Source organism: Fulmarus glacialis, unplaced genomic scaffold (genome assembly GCF_000690835.1).
Source record: "Fulmarus glacialis isolate BGI_N327 unplaced genomic scaffold, ASM69083v1 scaffold32727, whole genome shotgun sequence".
NCBI classification, from domain to species: Eukaryota; Metazoa; Chordata; class Aves; order Procellariiformes; family Procellariidae; genus Fulmarus; species Fulmarus glacialis.
The window spans coordinates 1-18,770 of NW_009223126.1; the positions used below are offsets into that span (position 1 = coordinate 1).

Here is an 18,770-nt window from a genome sequence, read left to right on the forward strand (position 1 = left end):
TGGAGGGAGGCCTGAGGTCCTCCCTGCCCCCCCCAGCACCCTTAGAGCCTCCTGCGTCTCTCCCCCATGAGGGTGCAGCTGATGAGCACACCCGGCTCAAATGGGCAGAGCAGCCTTCATCCCCCCTGCCCCCGGCACTCCTCCCCGGGCATGTGGCACAATGCAAGATCCTCTCTCTGGCACCATCACATTTTGGTAGCAGATGCCCGGATCTTAAAATCACCCAAGGGTGGCCCACCCAAGGGTGGGAGGCTGCTGCCTACGATGCTGCTGCCACCCATGCTCACCCCTCTTCTCCTGCACCCTGGGTGCCCCCGGGGAGGGATTTCACCCTGTGCACCCCCGGCAACGCGCTGTGGGCGGCTCAGGACTGCTTTCCTCCCCAGGTGCGAGGTGCGGCCGGGACCTGAGTTCCTCACCCGATCCTACCTCTTCTACGCCAACCGCCTCTTCAAGGCTTACCAGTTCTACTACTGGGACCCCTCCTGTCGCGACCCCTCCTACTCGCTGGTCATCAAGGGCAAGCTTCGCCTGCGCCAGGCCTCCTGGATCACCCGCGGGGCCACCGAGGCCGACTACCACCTCCACAAAGTTGGCATCGTTTTCCACAGCCAGAAAGCCATGCGGGAGGTGGCCGCCTGGATCAACCAGACCTCCGGCGAGGGCTGCAGTGGGTTCCTGCCCCCGGGGCGCACCTGGGCTCCCGGAGCCCTCTACGAACTGTTGAGCGCCAAGACCGAGCGTGACTGCACTGCCGCCTTGGGCTTCGCCATGCACGAGCTGAGCCTGGTGCGGGTGGAGAAGCATTACCAGCCCTTGCTGCAGCCGCAGCAGAGCGGGAGCCGGCTGGTGGAGGAGCTGTACCTTGGGGACATTCACACGGAGTGGGTCGAGAGGCTCCACTACCGACCGACCGGTTATCAGCGACCTATGCAGAGCGCTGTGGTAAGGACGATGTCTTTACGCGGTCCCCTCATCGGTTCATGAGCTTTGCCAAGCACGTGTTATTTCCTTACTGTTAAAATACTGCCTGCCTGCGCTTAGCCCCCTTCTGTCCTAAGGACACGTGGATGAGGAGGTGCGGGGCTGGAGGTGCAGGTTCCCAGGGTGATGCCTGGGTGCTCCACGGCACGTGGGGCTCACCCTCTCCCTTACCGAGAGCGTGGGACTGGGGTGGGTGAAGGCTCGGCAAAACCAACATCAGAAACAAGCCTGCGTTGGCATGAGCCTGGAGTTCATGGCTTTTCTTTGGCTGTGTTTTCCTAGGAAATGCAGTTTCCTAGTTTCCCGCACCGAAGTCAGTGAAAGCTTCGGGCTGCATGTCATTAGAGGCTGCCTGCTCTGTCATTTGTCTTCCTCCCCTCTCCTTTGCTCTCTCGTGTCCTCCAGGTTGAGAGAGGAGCGAGGAAGCAACATCTGCCATTAAATCATTACTCCTCAGTGTAATGCCATTAAGAAGAGGAAGTTGCCCTGAATACAAATATGTTATTACACAGAAATCAGACTTTCACTTTGATGTAAATAAAACTGAGCAGGAGGCTTAGTTGCATTTTATTTTATTTTATTTTATTTCGCAGCAGGTTAGTTTATTTCCAGGAAAGCACATTTCCATCTGAATCATAGCTAATCAATTCAGAAATGATTGAGCAGTGAGATGGGGTGAAAAAATCTCCCTGAACTTTAGCAGATAGAATTGAATTAACTGAAAAAACGTTATTTTGGGGGCAACATTTCCTGAACACCACAAACTACACCAACTGAACTCTGAAAAACACAGCACAACAGCCCTCTACCCCCTCAAAAGTAACATTCTCAAATTGGGCCAAAACCATATATATGAGCAAAACCAGATGGTAAATATAAACACTTTAAAAAGTTAATTTAAAACTAAACCTAAAGATACTGAAATTCACTCTCTGAATATAGCACTGTAATTAATCAGCTAACAGCTCTCCAATGGACCAGCACATGATGTCACCACTTGGCGATAATTAGAAGCTGCCATACGTTAGAAATAACTTCACACGACTGGTTTAAGCAAGTAAGATTTTTGGCTCCATGTCTATAGTGATAATTTTATTGGGCACAGGATTTTTCTTTTTTTTTTTTTTTTTTCCTGAACTAACATCCATTTGCTTGTGCTAGTGAGGGTTACACAGCTATCTTAGGAATTATTTTTTAACCCTCTCTATGAAAATATCACTCTTTTTCCCTTAAATTTGTATCTGTTTTAAAGAAACCCATTCTCCCCAAATTACCTTTCATTATCAAAGAATTTCCTGTCTAAGGAGAGCATATATATTTGCCAACTTCTGGGATTATTTAGTCATAATGTACTGTGTACTGTCAGCACTCATTAGCGTGACAGTAGCAGTAAAGCAAGCTGAAAATGACTAAATTACAGTAGACTCCAATCAACTTGCATGTAAATTACCCACCCTACAGCTAACTACCGAGTTATTTAACCTTGTTGCGTATGACAGTTCAGTAAAGATTAGCTTGTGCTCTAGAAAACGATACAATGTTCAAACCCTGGTTATTTAAAAATAAATCAGTTGTGATATATGAAGTATAAGAAAAAGTTCCAAGCTGCACAAAAAAACCTCCTGGCATTGGATCAGCTGCAGGACTGGTTTGACTCAGAGCTCTGCACGAAGCACAGGCAGAGCACAAAGGTCAGGTCCTCGTTTTGCAGTAGGTCCTTTTCTTCTCCGTCTCCGGTGCAATGGCCAGTCTGGCTGCTCTGCAAACCCCCTGCCTCCCTCCCGACCCGCCTCACCTGCCGCCCGGATGGCGACCTGCAAACGCAGCCGCAGATGCGGGAGCGTGGGCAGGGGCTCTGTACGGCCGCAGTGGGAAGGGGGTGAGGGGGAAGCAGAACGTCCCGTGCTTTTGGCTGTCCTGGAGAGGCTGCCATCAGTGTGAGGTAGTACAGCCACAGAAGCCCCCCCCCGGTGAGGTTTCACAGCCTTTCTGATTGCCGAAAAGACTGCATTGTTTTTCTGAACCGGTGCAGAAATGCCGTGGTGTAGCTGACATCTCCCAGCACCCTCATCCTCACCCATGGGTATGTGCAGCAGCTTGCAGTGGAAAACTTGCGGGGGAACAACCTGGATGGCGCGAGGGAGCATTCCCTGCCCTTAGAGCAGCTCTGCCCTTGCCCTGTCCTCCTCCCTGCAGCCTGTCCTTAGCGGCCCTGGCACAGGGCAGAGCGCAGCCTCGGGGCACAGACCTCTCCGTCCTGCCCAGCGTACCAGAATAGCAAAGAGCCAGGGCAGCGCTTTATCTCACTTAATCTGCTTTAACATCTTGGGCCAAGTTCATTGCAGTTAAACACTCTGGTGCAGGAGAGGGGAGTTTCAGCTTTTAAAATATTCTGAAAGGGTTTTTTGCCTATCAGTTTACAAAAACGTTACTTTTTGTCTTCTGCAGCACCATGTGCATCCTTGCCCGGCCTGTGGTATTATATACAGAGCTGATGAACACCACCCCCCTATACTGCCCGTCAGAGCTCAGCTGCCAATGCAGCTCAGTGGCAGCGGGGGGTGAGCACCCACTGCGAGGTCCGACCTGCGGTGCTTTTCCTTACCAGGTACTTCATATTCCACGGTAACAACCACACCTGGGAAGGTTTTTACTACCACTACTCCGACCCACTCTGCAAGCAGCCGACTTTCACCATCTACGCATCTGGGCATTACACCCAAGGCATCCCCTCCTCCAAAGTGAGAGGTGGGACAGAGCTGGCTTTTAAAGTCACACAGGCTCGGGTGACACCAATGGACCAGGTGACGGTGATGATGCTGAACTCCTCAGAACCTGGAAGCTGTGGGCTGACAAGCTCCTGGAGTGCTGGGGTGGAGCAGGATATAACACCCACAAATGGATGTTTGGCCTTGGGCATCAAGCTGCCCCACACGGAGTACGAACTTTTCAAAACGGAGCAAGACATGAAAGACCGCAGCCTGCTGTACATTGGCGAAAGGCCCACGGATGGATCCAGTCCTGACAGCCCAGACAAGCGACCCACGTCGTATCAAGCACCTCTGATTCAGTGTGCTGGAGCGTCAGAGGAATTCTCTAACTATGTTAGTCTAAAATACTTGGGAAAAAAGGATGCTAATGGGAATGAAGCACTAAAACCTTTGCCTGTGGCCTTTTTATTGTTTATAGCACTTCTATTTTTAAGATGGGACTAGTTATCTGTTCAGGTACAGCACAGAATTCAGATAGTCTTGGTGCTAGCATGACACTTATAGCTTTCAACTGAGCACATCTGGAATCACTTTTACTCAGATTTGGAAACACTTTTTTAAAAAAACCAACAACAGTGCACGAAGCCAAGAAGATATGCCTGGCTACATACTGTTTGTCCTGTGGCGTTATTGCCTAATCTCCCCTCTTCTTTGAGTACAAATTTAATGTAGTGACAGGGATGCGCTGCACATTGAAATAGATACTTTAGCAATATGGGGGGGGGGAAGGGGGGGAGGGGGGGGGAAGAAGCGACATCAATTAAAATTGCTGCTTTGAGCTTTTGACATTGTTAAGATTCAATCGAGAGCTTGATTCAGATGTAATTCAAACATCCAAAGTGTCGGCTGCTGAGTTTCTTTGAGGTTAAGTTCCCTCCCATCATACTCCTTATTGCCGTTCTTGCAAATTTGATCTGCAGAGTCAGTCAGCAATAGATAAAAGTCAGCAAGTGCTCTCGATAAGGGCACAGTTAATCATGCCTTTCTCAGTTTACAGGCATTTTCTGCAGTTTTCGTGTGTATGTATGCACACAAAAATGCAACATACAATCTTCCACTTACATATGTACAAAAAGCAGCCCTCAAAGAGCATTACCTCGACAGACTGTTATGCCTGACCCTGGTCATAAAAGAAGATACAATAAATGTGCACAACTGCTCCGGCCTTCAGCATTACCTAGCTGCAGACACTGCATCCTTGCTGCTGCATTCTGGCTTTTCCAGTGCAGTACAGGCCTGCACTTTGGTACGTCAGCAATGGCCCCGTGTCGCTGCCCGCCTTGTCCAGCAGGCAAAGGCACTGCCAGGCAATCGTGACTCCCACTCACTGTGCACCGAGCGAAGCAGAACATCGCTTAGAAGTCTTTTCAGGCCATGTATTTTCAGTGTCTCCTCTTTAGTAAGTGTACTGGCATGCCAGTTGTTAATCCAGCTCTCCTTTCAATCAAAATGTCACTTCCAGCCTCATTCCTGTAAAGATGTTTTAAAAATCTGCCTCTAGTGAACAACGAGCTGAGACACTCGAATCGGACAGCACAGTCAGGTCAGACTGATTTCTACTGACAAGAAGGACAAACTAAGAAATTATATTCCGTCTGCTGCAGCTAAGAAGCATATAACTTACTTGGAGATGACCTCCTCCCAGTAGCTAAATCCTCTCCAAATAAGCCTATATATCTTACTCACAAAGGATATTTTGTTAAACCAGCTATGCAATAGCTACCTTCTTAATGCTGTATTTACAAACTTGCAGCTTGTACTTAGATAAATTATGGGTTTTATAACACAAAAATACTTTTGGGGGATCTGTACATTAACTAATAATTCAAATGAGACGCTTATTAAATGCATACAATTGTGACAAAAATGTTGTCATCATGTTTGCATGTTCCAGGCATGATCAAATATTAATCGTGCACATAAACGGCTATACTTCTAAGATGATACACAGAAAAGCCAGGCTTAGCTACCTCGCCTGCGGTTCCCTCTACAATCAGTGGAGAAGGAGACTTCTCCAGGGTTAGTTAAAAAAAACCTGTTTCTAAGGGTTGTTGTGTTTTGTTGCCTGCTCCTGCGTGGAGATCCATGGGCAACCATTTGAAGAACTGGAAGTGCATCCTGGAGGATGTGGCGTCTCCTTTGGGATGTCCCCGTTGAGATGCTGTGAATCGGGGCAAGTCCAGGGTAGCACAGCTGCATCTCATGTAAACCATACACCCAGCAGAACTTTTTCTTCAGCAGACCTGTTTCCCATCACCGTGCTAGAGCGGTCACTCACTGCAGCCTAGAGGAAAAGCTCCTGTGACTCACATCAGCAACGCGACATGTTTCTGCAGGACCGAAAGATGTCCATGGCAAGAGTAGGGAACAGCCTTGCGCTGTCTTTGGAGGGTGGGTGGAGGAGGGGGAAGGCAATTCCCGCCCTACATTTACCCCCAAGAATGAGATTTGTGTGCAGATACTTTTTTTTTTTTTTGCCATTTACATAGTATGGAAATGTATTAAACTTGGCAAGTGTTCAGATACCGCATGGTGTAAAAACTCCTCCAAGACCACAGATCCTTTCAAGGTGGTGATGGCATTAACATGATGTAAAAAGTTACAAGACAACATCACATACTTATGCAACAACACTTGAGGAAGCTCCCACCTCCTCCATAGCAGGTGAACCACCACACGGCTCCAGCAGCACTGGATGTTTAAACACGGCTCCACAACTCTGCACGACAGATGGGCTATGCTGACTAAGCTTCCCTATGAAAGCCTCATCAGGAGCCTCTTTGTCCTGTGTTTCTCCCCCCTTGAAGTATACTTCTGAAAGAAAAAAAAGCCATGAAAAAGCTATTTGCATAAATATCATAACTTTTATTGTTCTGTTCACAGTTTTTGGAGAAACATTCCTAAATTACACAGTTATTCTCTCTCAAGAATTTGTGCCTTTTTCCAATTTGAATTTGCCTGGCTTCTATTGCCAGTCAGTGATTCTTGTTGTGTTGCTCTTTTTAAGATCAGAGAGCTGCAGCATTCAGTATTTTCTCCCCGTGAAGATACTTGTGCACTGTAATCAAGACATTCTCGATTCTGGCAGATAAACTCAGCCAACTGAGTTTTTCTCTCTCACCCTCTCTAAGGCATTTTCACACTCCACCAGTAATTTTTGAATCTTTTTTAGCATCCATTCCAATTACGCAGCTTCTCTTTTAAAATGTAAATATCCAAATTGCATCCAAAATTCCCAACTCTCACAGCTGAAACATACAGAAGTATAATCACTTACTGCTAACGGCAATTAAAAACAAGAACACATTCTTATTCATTAGTCTTTCACCCTGGGACTGCACTGGGAACACGTGAAGCTCTTGCTCGCTCTGGTCCTGGGTATGAATATTTTTGTCATGTTAACATTTTATCAGTAGTTTTATCTCTTATCTTCACCAGTGATCTGGAACCACTGAATCGTATCGGGTCTCAGCAGAACCCTTCTGTGAGCATCCCCATTTCATTATGATTTTCTTTGAATGACCTGCTAAAAGGTGTGATTGTCAGAAAACGCCAAGCTTTGCAGGGGCCCAAGATATACTCAATTCACTCTAATCCCAAAGAAAACTGAAAACCAAAGATAGAATGAAATGACTTGCATCACACTCCTTCTTAACATTCATGTCCTTTTTCACCCCTTCCCTGGGGGTGTCAAGCTAGTTAAGCACTTCACCAGGCCGTCCTGTCCTGTTTGCCATCCTTCTCATCGGCAGGTCAGAGACTGCCCCAGGTATCTCCCTCAGAAACACCGATACAAGGTTTCTAGACCTACTGAATTTTAAAATGTTACTTTTTAATATTAAGCATTGCTAATGAATGACATCACCTCTCCATTTCCATCACTAGCAGTTTTACCACCTGTATTTAGCAATGGTTCTTATCCTATCGCAAAGATTTCCTCTGAACTTCAGCTCTTTATCACCCTCTCCAAGCACTCCAACCTACACATCTTTCTTTTCCTTTGGCTATTGCTTTCCTTATTAATTTTCTACACTTCATAACTCTCATTTAGAGTTGATTACTGTCTGCTTCCCTTTTTCTTATTTGTTTTATATTACTTTACATCTAATTTTTCCCTTCATTTCATCACTGAAACAGGATGGGCAGTTAGCCAAAGTTGTCCCCCTTCTCGATTGCAAAATTGTTGGGGTTTTGCCCATTTAATAGCTTTCACTTAGAAAACTGCCAATTCTAATTCAGTTTTCCATCTAATTTCTTCTTCACTACCGGATTTTATATGAAATTTGCTCAGCTATGCCCTTTTGAAGCACCAATTACATTTATTAGCAGTTTGCATGGCTGTATGCCTAGCTTGAATATAATCAGGATTCCACGGTAGCCACCAACTTCTAGTTCTGCGATTCATTTATCTTTATCTGACATAAACAAGACAAAACCAAGTAACTTCATGTTTCATGTCTAACACTGCATTAGAAAAACAGGTCTAGGACATAGGCAACAAACATTAGTCCTGGCTACTGGATTCCTTTCAACTGTAAAATAAATATATACTTTTTTATTGTACCTGTGAAGAAAAACCAGGCTAACAGATGCACTGGCAGGTTAGTACCAGCTGAAAGTCAAAGGTAACAGGCACATGTGTCTTGGAAAACTCTTCCCCATTCACTTCTTACATAATACTTTTCAAAAGTTTAATCATTTTTTTAACCACTCCAAAAAGGAGAGAAAAATAAAATCATTTTCAAGCACTCTGAATACATTTACTAGCTTCCTGCACTAGGTCTGCACATGAAAGTCTTTCACACCTTCTTTAATATCATAAGCTACTCAGACAAGTTGCCTTTGCAATTTTCTGCTTCTCTAGCAGGCACAAAAATTTAAATCATGAGCTGAGTTTGCCAGACAAACATAGTCATGGGTCTGATCTCCTCTTCACAACTCAATTAACAGTAACTTATTTTTCCAATTAGCCGCCTTCATGCCCCCATTTAAAATACCTTAGAACGTATTTTGCATTCTAGATTTCCCAAACAATTCTTAAACAGAAAGAAAATACACAAAAAGGTTTTAAAACACTTTTGGATACATTAACAGCATTGAGCTAGTGCTTCATTTGATAAACAATCCACACCGAATATAAAAGCATGCTATTTACTATAAATAAATATGCTGCATTGAAAAAGCAGAAAAAAGCTGGAGACGGAAAGGAGATGGTTGACAAGACTCATTGCTCCAAACTCTACACAGGGTGAAGAGGAAGAAGGAGTAAGTTCGATCAAAGAGGAGGCAGAAAGGTGAGTGGTTCCCTAGGATGGGAAAAGGCATCTGGGACCAGAGTTGGACATGTCAAGGGAGCGCTCCGCCAGGCAGCCTAGGTGCAGCCACAAAGTGCTCCCGTGGGCCCAAAGTCCAGGACAGGCAGTCAGGGAAGAGCAAGACCGGAAGGGTGATGGGAAGAAAGAGACTGAGATGGAAAATAAATAGGCAGCAGAGAAAAAAAGCCATTTAAAGACACTGGGCTGAACATTGGTTTCTTTGCCAAGGAGCAGTGAAGGAAAAAGGACGACTTGGATTGAACCAAAGGGCTGACGGAGGGAATGGGGTGAGATTTGACAGCTCAGGCAGAACAGATCAGGAAAGAAATTGGGCTGGAGAGCCTGCAGCCTTCACAGAAACACTCTTTTGGGCTCAGAACTGAAGTAAAAATTCCTGGCTCCAGTCACACTTGTGTGTGGCCTGCCAGTGAAATATGAAAACAAAACCTGCTGCTTCAGCTCAGTTACTCACCACTACATCAGATGCTTAGGTCAAGAACTGGTGTCCACACGCAGAACGTAAAAGATTCAATCCTGACACACACACGTGGGTTACACATAATACCATAATGCCATTTTTTAAGTCCAACTTTTAAAAACCTGATTATACATATCTTAAGAGAACTTAAGATTATATAAGGTCATGCACACAAGGTTGGGCAGTTTTAGACACCTTCTGGGCAGCCCTAGATCGCTTTTCTGACCAGGTACTGAAGGCTTGATCAGATACTGCAACGTACCCACAAGAAGTGGCCAAACAAAGTGCACAAACTTGGTTTTGCTATTTCCTAACTTCTGAGTGCTTGACTTTGTACAGCCTTAATGAAAGTCGTTTAAAAGTAGTTGTGTGTGGATAATGGTGTGTGGGAATTTCGCCAACTCAAACATGAGGGAGTTCAAGAGGCTTTTCTAATCTTGTGAGTTTATCCACTGAAGAAAAAGATTTGATTAAAAAAATGAAGTACAGCTAAACTGGGAACAATACTTTACTATGGGCTGTTCTTCAGTTTTTCATAGGCACTTCGAAATCTTGGGGAAAAAAAAAAATCACAAAATTAGGAACTTATTAAATAGGAATGAAATGTACTCATGCTGAAACATAAACAGAAATGCCAGATGTATAATGTCAACTTATAATATGCGGCTTCAATTAATTCTTCTTAATTCATTTGTTTTCTTAAATTCTTTTGTTTTGCCATCTGGAAAAGGCTGTTTTCTAATGACAAATCATAGGAGGAAAGATCCAAAGTTCAAGTTTGCTTCAAGGAAAAGCAGCATTGTTTCTGTACTCGTAGACTCAGCGTTCCTTTTTGTAGTTTTCACTCATGCAGAAGCTTCAGGACAAACTTAGGCCTGGACTGGGAGGCAAAAAGATCTACATGGAAGTTTAGTAAAGTTTGCAAAGGTTTTACTCTTCAAAGTACAAAAGTGAAAGCAGTTCTGTAAAAGGAGTGAAGCCACAGGAAATGGTGGAGTAAGTGACAGGTATATAGTCATTTTGGAAGTGTGCAAGTGCATGCTTATTAGAATATTACATCTGGCTGGCTCTTACTTGTGTTATTTTAAAAAAATAATCTACATTTATCCAGTAACAAAAAATTCAACCATTAATAAAACAAACAAATTTTATAGTTAAGCAGATTTGAGTATTGGAAACACACAATTACTTCGTCCTCTGAAGCTAATCAAAATAAAAGTTAATAACAGCACAATGAGTAATGTCACTTTTGCACTGACACCCATTAAACAAAGTGATTCAGTACACATGAAGCTGTCAGCATAATACAAAGAAATCTTAATTGGACATGGTCAAAGGATCACCACTGCCCTGCTTGAACAATAACCCCCATTATTTATCTAACTGTAACAGATGATTTTTATCATTGTATCCCATTGTCCTCTTTTAATGAAGTATCTCTACAGAAGTGCTAGGTTTCACTATATGAGCAAGCAGCCTTGCTCAGTAGTTGCTTTTCTTTCTAAAATGCCTAAACATTGGTTTATACAAATATTTTTTAATTAGTAAATTAAATTCTTCGATGTGTATCTGATTACAAAGAATAGTAACTTCCACATCTGGTATTGAACTAGTCTCACTCTTGTACAGATTACTTTCTTCTTTTTATATTAGTGTTTCTGACTCAAAAAAAAAAAAAAATCTCAAATATGTACACTGAAATTCACTCACCACATGTCCCTTCTCAACTTGCTCACTTGAGGATTTGAGTAATGGATGGTAACCCATTCTCAAACAATGAAAAAGCAGCTTTCCAACCCCAAGCTGCTCTAGTGCTGCTGTGAAGTACTATTGCAGCTGTAACACAGCCACAACAAACATGAAGTTCAGAGTGTTTGTTTTACATGTTCTTTAATTTCAAACAGAGGGATTTTTGGTTGTGTTTTTTTGTCAGTTACTTTATAAAGAAAACTGAACTCAGGATATGGCATTTCAGGACATCATGTAGAACAAGAGAAGTATAGTTTCAAAAACTTAGAATACTACAGTTAAGTCACTATTGTGCCCAAGAATTAAGGAAGTGTTCCAATTAAGAGATGAAAGTGTCATACACATTTTCTTAATAAAAAAAAAAAAAAGGGATAACATAGTTTTCTTTCATTAGGCAACTGCAGCATCAAGTATCTTAAGACATTAACAATCCATTTTTGTGCGCACACCGCTATGTAAATATGCTGACTGCTAAGTCAAGGTTGTTGTAAGAACTGCAAGTTCACATGTGCAGTGAATAGAAACCCTTTATATTGGGGAGAAGAAACTCTAGCAATTTGCAAAGTGAGGTTCCAACTTTATCCCACTAACAGTATTTCCGGACAAAAAAGTAACATGGAATACCACCATCAAGCTATTACAATCCTGTATTTTTAGAAAATTACATTATGGTACATCAATCCCTCTCAAGATGACACACATGGTATTATCTTGCTCTTCAATCCTTAAGGCTTTTCAACAGTAACCTGAAACTGGGTGCCTAGCTTGTATATGCAATTGTTCCAGTTGTGCATTCACAGCTGACAACTGCCAATGCAGAGCAATAGTTATGATCATTCATGCATGGGGTATTTGCTTTAAGGTGTGGATAATTACATGAAAATAGTAGAAACCATTTTCCATTCATTTCCTAGTACTAGGCTTCAAGACATTTAAAATATCTATTTATACCAAATTTGCCCAAAGAGTGCAGACAGGAGTATAAAGCTCCACAAAATGAAGACTACCTAAGCAGCCTCTACTGGCTCTTACAAAAATTAACAATAGATGTATATGCAAGTGGGCACCTTAAAATAACAGTAAGGACAAAAATTGGATTAAGTAATATTTCTACTATCATTGATACATGATTTCTACTATCACATATCAATTATAGGTTTCTAGTATCTGGTGTTGTGTGAGGACACCAGACAATAATCTTATTTAGAATCTCTGTGTTTCGTGCGTAACTTCCTAAGACACACACAGCCCTCCAGAATAATTTACTTTCTATGAATACTTCATGAAAACATTGCTCTGGTGTCACCATGCAAGGAACAACTTACAAAACATCCAGATGGCTTAAGAACATCCATCCAATATATTTTTGCAATGTATCTACAGACTGGCCTTCTACGAACCCTGGAAGAAAAAACATCCTTAGACTTCTTTCTACTGCATATTAAAGAAGGGTCCAGTCAAACAGACAGGTAATAAGGATTCCACTGATCAGTCATTTTATTTTAAGCTCAGCAAAAGCAAAGCATTACCCAGAAAATTCAGTGCTACTGTCTGTTCAGGCTGTTGTCAGAAATGGTTAGGAAAGACCTCAGAATTTTGTTAAGTTCCAAAATACAGGCAGTTAATTTAACAGTCTTGTTTAGGACTGATGATGAGGGTCAGCCCCAACTGCAGGCTACAGTCATTACCAACAGATCCTTAACTAACTAAGGTCCTCTGTTGGTCTCCTTGATCGCGTGTTTGTAAGGCATCTAGCAAAGCATGAGAGTGTTTTCTGGGACCTCTTTATAATCCTGGAGTGCAAGTAACAGGAACAACTTTGCTCACAAATGATTTAAAGTTCCAAGTTGCCACAGATCACCAAGAAGAGACTACTGAACACTGGAAGGAAGACAGACATTCTGCTGGCTTTCACCTTCATCTGGGAGCTGCTTGTGCCAGCAAAGTCAACTGTGGTAACTAACAGTGTGCGTAACATTTGCCTGGAACATTATTACAGATATACTCACAAGAGACCAGTTTAAAGCTTCGATCCTCCTGGAAAGACAGAGATTTTTTTTTAAAACAAAGTTTTTTGAGGCTGTTTTTCAGCAGAACGAAGGGCTCTCAAAAAGTTGGTATCTTTTTTTTTTTAAAAGCAAATTAGGAATTCAGCTCTTCTGATAACACATTTTACTGAGATCAAGATATCTACAGCCTCTTAAAAAAATACTGCATAGCTCAGTCTCACTTCAGTAAAGGTTTTCTCAAATATATTCTTCAAAGCCATGAAAACTAATTTCGCAACATCACTTACAACCTTGTCTTTCTCAAAAGGTTCTTTTAAAATGTTTCATGTACAAGTTTTCATTAGCTTCTACTGCCCGGAAAGTATCTTTTTCTTGATCAGTTCTGCCCAATTTGTCACACTGAACTCACTGCTTCGTTCTTTCCAGCTCATTTCCCATCTTCTCTGCCCTTCACAGGCAGAGCAGACAAGGCATTGGCATTTTAGAATGCTAAAGATACACCCCTCATTTCTGTTGAATCTTCTAGAAATACTTCCAGAGTTGTGTTCATAAGCTGAACACACCAGTTAAGATTTTTTCCTCCTATTTTCTTATTAAACCTCACAAAAAATTTCACATATTTGCACTTGCAAAGCAGGAAACCCTTGAGACACACGTGGAACAAATATAAAGGTCAACGAGTGTAGTAGACAGGCTACAGCCCTAACAGCTTTCTCAAGAAATCACAGGAATAATAAAGGAATGAAGCAAGTCACTTTTAAAAGACGTATCTTAATCCTCAAAGGTGTTACAAAAACTTGTCACCGATGGTTTTTGGACCTACCATCTAAGAATATATGGGAATTTACCTGCTCAAAAGCTATTTCATCTACTGAAGTTTAACATGTTAAAACACACTGAGTTTATGTGTTTTGTTTTAGAAGTATGCTTACAAACAAAATTACCTTAACCTTATTTTCAACGTGCTATCAAGCATCTTAACTACTGAACCCAACTAAACTGACAATTGGGAAGTTACCTTGTATCTCAGCAGTCAGCATGGTTACTCTGAACAACACTTACGTATATCAGGCTCATGATGGGGTTGTTTGGATTGATTTTAAAATTAGGCTGGAAAAAAAAAATTCATCCTGAAACAAGGCTGCAAGTTTCCTTATGCCATAAACAAACTAAGTTGACAGAGAACACTGTTTCCTCCCCCCCCTCTAAAACTGTGAGAACATGACAAAAGTAACAAAAGAAACATTAATTTGGGGGCTTTATTTAATTTTTCTTTTCTTTTTTTTTTTTCTTTTTTTTTTTAAGATGCTACATAGTCAAACAGGATTGGTCTTTTACGGCATAGGACTAGTTTACTACTAATATTTTTTCCCCTAGATAGACTTATTTACATACAAAAACAGTTTCCTGACCACTGTTTCTCCAATGCTCAGATGATCAAAACTCCCAACAATTGTGTAGTGCCCAAAACACCAGGAGGCAGAAGAATCTCGCATCACTACAGCAGCAAATTTTTAGTTCTAGTCACTGGCTTTAAACAGGTGCCTTTTCATACTATATAGTATTAGTCAATTTTGTGACAATAAGGAAACATGAGATGAAATACATTAAATAAGTTAAATATGCATTAAACATCTCTGAATAACATTTTAATTCAACTAAATGAACCAACAGCAATGTAGCTTGGTCCCTTTATGAGAACAAGGCATTGACCTTTATTCCAAACGAGCGTCATACCAGTCAACATATGCCTCTTAATGATGCCTAGCACATTCAGCATTGCCACATACAATTCTTTTCAGCTTCTCACTATTCACTTAAGTGCCAAGAAATTGGTAACTTGCACAGAGTTGAAGACACTGACAGAAACTGTTAAATTTATGAGCAGAATGGTGGATTAACGTATTTTACAGAAGTTATCAACACCTCCTGCCTAACCCAGCTCCAAACATCCAATAGGGCCAGCTCCAGCAGTGGAGGAATAGTTTTTTCTAATTTTTCCTTTTTTTTTTCTTCTTTTTTTTTTTAAAAAGAGGTAATCCAGCAACATGTACCAGGGTCTAAGAATGTTTAAAATGACATATACAATATTCCATTGTAGTGTTAAATCATGATTTTCTCCCCCCCCTTCATCATTGAAGCATATTCTCTTTCATTCATTCACTCATTGTACATTTTAAACTTTCTAGATTATGTTACATAGTATTTGTGCAGGGGTAATTTAAAGGCAAGACCTGTGAGATGTCATACATTAATTTTTTTTTTAAACATTGTTATGAATAAATTTAATCCAATGATATGGCAGAACCATCAAACCAATTTACAATTTCCAGCATGCTGCCTCTACAAGGCTATTTTTCCTATAATTACACCAAAGACAAAGAACAAAACCACCAAAGCAAGTAGTCTGGAGCTGAGCCCTTCGTCCTTGACAGCAGCTGCAGAAGCAGATATTGGGTTGTTTGTCTGGGGTGCCTTCCTCATCCGCAGTCCATCTTCTTCCTAAAGGAAGATATATTGATTACTTCTACTGAAAAAAAGCTTTAAATATTCACCCTTACCATATTTATTTTAGATGGGCATAATATAATAGGTGAAAGCTAATTTACAGCTAATTTAGAGCTCTATTTCTAGATAATCTTGAAGGAAAGGGTAGTGAGGTAGGAGAGGAATTCTGTATCTAATTGACTAGCAGAGTAAAAACCACATGCTCTTGGGAGTTTTCTAAGGTAATAGGGGAAGGTACGACTAAGGTAATAGAGGAAGCAATGAGGAAGCCTGCAAGAACACTTGTCCAAAGTCTGAAGACAGCTCCAGAACCTCAAAAACAATGATGGAGGGAATAGCACGAAGATGCTTTTCTTGCTCTATAAGCAAATATAGTGCTGTTGGGGAAAATGCTTTTCAACATAACTAGGAGAGGTTATGAAAAATATGCAACTTTAAGGCAATTATACACATCATTCCCCTAGTTAGATGTCACAAGCAAATTTTACCAGCATTTGAAGGGAAATCTATTTCCCCCATCATATTAATGCTGACATTTTGACATGAAACTAATGGCAATAATTAGGATATCTTCTTGGTATGAGTTTGACAGCTCTCTTGATTTAAAGATGTATGAGACAACAAATAAAACAACATCATTACACCAGGTATTATCATTTCAAGTGGAGATGATGTTTCCCACAACTTGATCTGAACTGTCGTGCAGCACAGCTGTGTGTTAGCACACTCCATTCCACACACAGAGCACTTTAGGAGACGGTAAAGCGAGCCTTTTGTGACCTAACTTGTATACAGCTGAAGCAAGTGTTAGACTTTTTTTATGTGATACAGTATTATAGTGCAAAAGTATAAGATACTGAAGCAAAAGCCTCCAGTCTATACATAAAAAAATACTCAAGAAATAAAATTGTAATTAAAGTTACTGCAGCCTTAAAAATTGTCAGATAAATGAAATTCAAAAGGCTCAGTGTATGTCAGTGTTTGTTTCTCATTTTTGAATTTTGAATTTAAACCTGTTCTGGAGGAACAGGTTTTTAATTATTTATTAATTAAAAGTCACAGACTACCTGATACCTCACTACTGCTATAAGTCTGGATGGGGACAACTGACTTTTGTAAACAATAAAATGTTGTTTACCTATACAGTAATTTTACTGCTAGAAACAACACATTTTCATTTTAAAATATTTTAGCTTCCTTTTGACAGTGACTCTATCCTGACACTGACAGCACCTGGTGGCTGGCAGTAATTTAACATCGTTTTCTGATGTTTTACAGATGTTTCTAATACTCCACAAAGGGAACAAACAGCTCACCATTTTAAGACGTTACTGTAAGACATCAGCTCAATTCTAGATGTCTCCTGTGGAGTGTTTATTCAAGACTGATTTGCAAAAAAATAAAATAAAATCATATAGTACTTATAGTATTGTGAGACACTGGCAAAACAAGAACACAAGGAGAAGTTAAGATCGCGTCTCAGCTATATACATATATTATTTTTATGTGTAAAACAAAAATAGTTTACAAACGTTTAAAGAATTTTTTCATGCATCAGCCAGGCGAGCAGCATCAGAGCTGACAGAACAGAATTCCTTTCGCTGGGCTCCAATAGTCACAAATTCCAAATTTTCATTGGTGCTGTTATCTATGAAACTAGACATTTACAACAAATGAAACTACTTTAAAAAAGTTTTTCAGCATGGTGATAAAGGCTTCTCAATTACTTGATTTCACAGTGATGTGCTGGATATGACAGGAAGCGTATGTCCTATTAATCTGTCTTACTTTGGTCATTTCAACTGCATATTATAGGCGCAATTACTAAAACATTCTGTATTTGCACAACACTGCCCTCAAGCTCCCATCAGTTTGAGAGAGCAGGGCCAAATCCAACACTGAATGCTTAATTCAGACTGAGAAAATTAGGTGGGAAAGAAAAAAGGGCAATTCATTACTTTGGGTTGCTATCCAGTTTCTCTGACTGCATGACTTGTATGCTCCTGTCAAAGGAAGCATCGATTTCAACACATTTTCTCAATTTATAGAAAGAAACTTAAATTATCTTTTAATTTATAGACAATATTAAAATATTGCACCAAGATCAGGCAACCAAACCTTTAAGTCAGAAGCTTCTTTTTCAGGAAAGGGGTAAATCTGGAAAAAAAAAAAAAGTATCTTTACCTTAAACTGTTTATTCTCCTCCCGTAACCTCTGAACTTCTACTTGAAGCCTCTTATAGTCTTCCATTACTTTCTTAACTTCAGTGTCATCCAAAGAAGAACTTATTGATTTAGACATTACAGAGGAATCTGTCTTTGTTGCAGTTGTGGATACAATTTTATTTATTTCTATGTCATGCTGTTAAAAAAGGATAGAGTGATTTTGGTTAGTTATTAGCACCACACCACACACCTGATATTTAGGAGGAGAATCAGGTAAAATTGTCTGTGCACACCTGAAATGTTCCTGTATCAAAAGAAATAAACAACACTTATCTTTCTGTAACCTTTACTTCCCCTTTCTGTTTCACACAAAACACTAAGTCAGCAGCAATAAGTGCAGACAGAATGACCTCAGCTTTTCAGTCCCTGTGTATACAGAAAGGGAAATACCCTTAGAACATGTCCCACAGTATGAATGGGAACTTACTTGCTCACAGTCTACTTATGGAGTATTAGTGCTCTGCTCACCTTTCCCTCCCCAAGCAGCTACTCCAGGAACCAGGGTATTGCTAGGAACTACCCACCTGCTGCAGTTCCCTCTCTCTTCACAGCTGGCTATCACCTCTCCATCTTTCTGCATTTCTGTGGTGATGGAGGAACTTGCAATCCAAGTTAGGAAACAAGCTGCAGACCTCCAAACCCTCCTCCCTTCCCTGCCTTTGGATCCTCTCCATGTTCTGCACTTTAGAATGCAAAGGACCCGGCGCTCATAAAAAACAAACCACTCTTTC

General features: G+C 41.1%; 2 protein-coding genes across 2 annotated transcripts in view; one reads left to right on the forward strand and one right to left on the reverse strand.

Annotated features, from left to right (window-relative positions):
• Positions 1-66: 66 nt before the first annotated feature.
• APCDD1L (adenomatosis polyposis coli down-regulated 1-like) lies at positions 67-4,199 on the forward strand. The gene is given in 3 exon segments (XM_009581700.1): positions 67-945; positions 3,433-3,540; positions 3,543-4,199. Coding segments are annotated over 3 exon segments (1,644 nt in total).
• A 10,356-nt stretch (positions 4,200-14,555) lies between these two features.
• VAPB (VAMP (vesicle-associated membrane protein)-associated protein B and C) overlaps positions 14,556-18,770 on the reverse strand; it is a gene marked incomplete at its 5' end in the record, with an annotated part of 15,644 nt that continues 11,429 nt past the window's right edge. Inside the window, 2 exons of the mRNA XM_009581701.1 lie at positions 14,556-15,808; positions 17,999-18,175. Coding sequence (XP_009579996.1) covers positions 15,650-15,808; positions 17,999-18,175 — 336 coding nt within the window. The remainder of the gene's footprint in view (positions 15,809-17,998; positions 18,176-18,770) is intronic.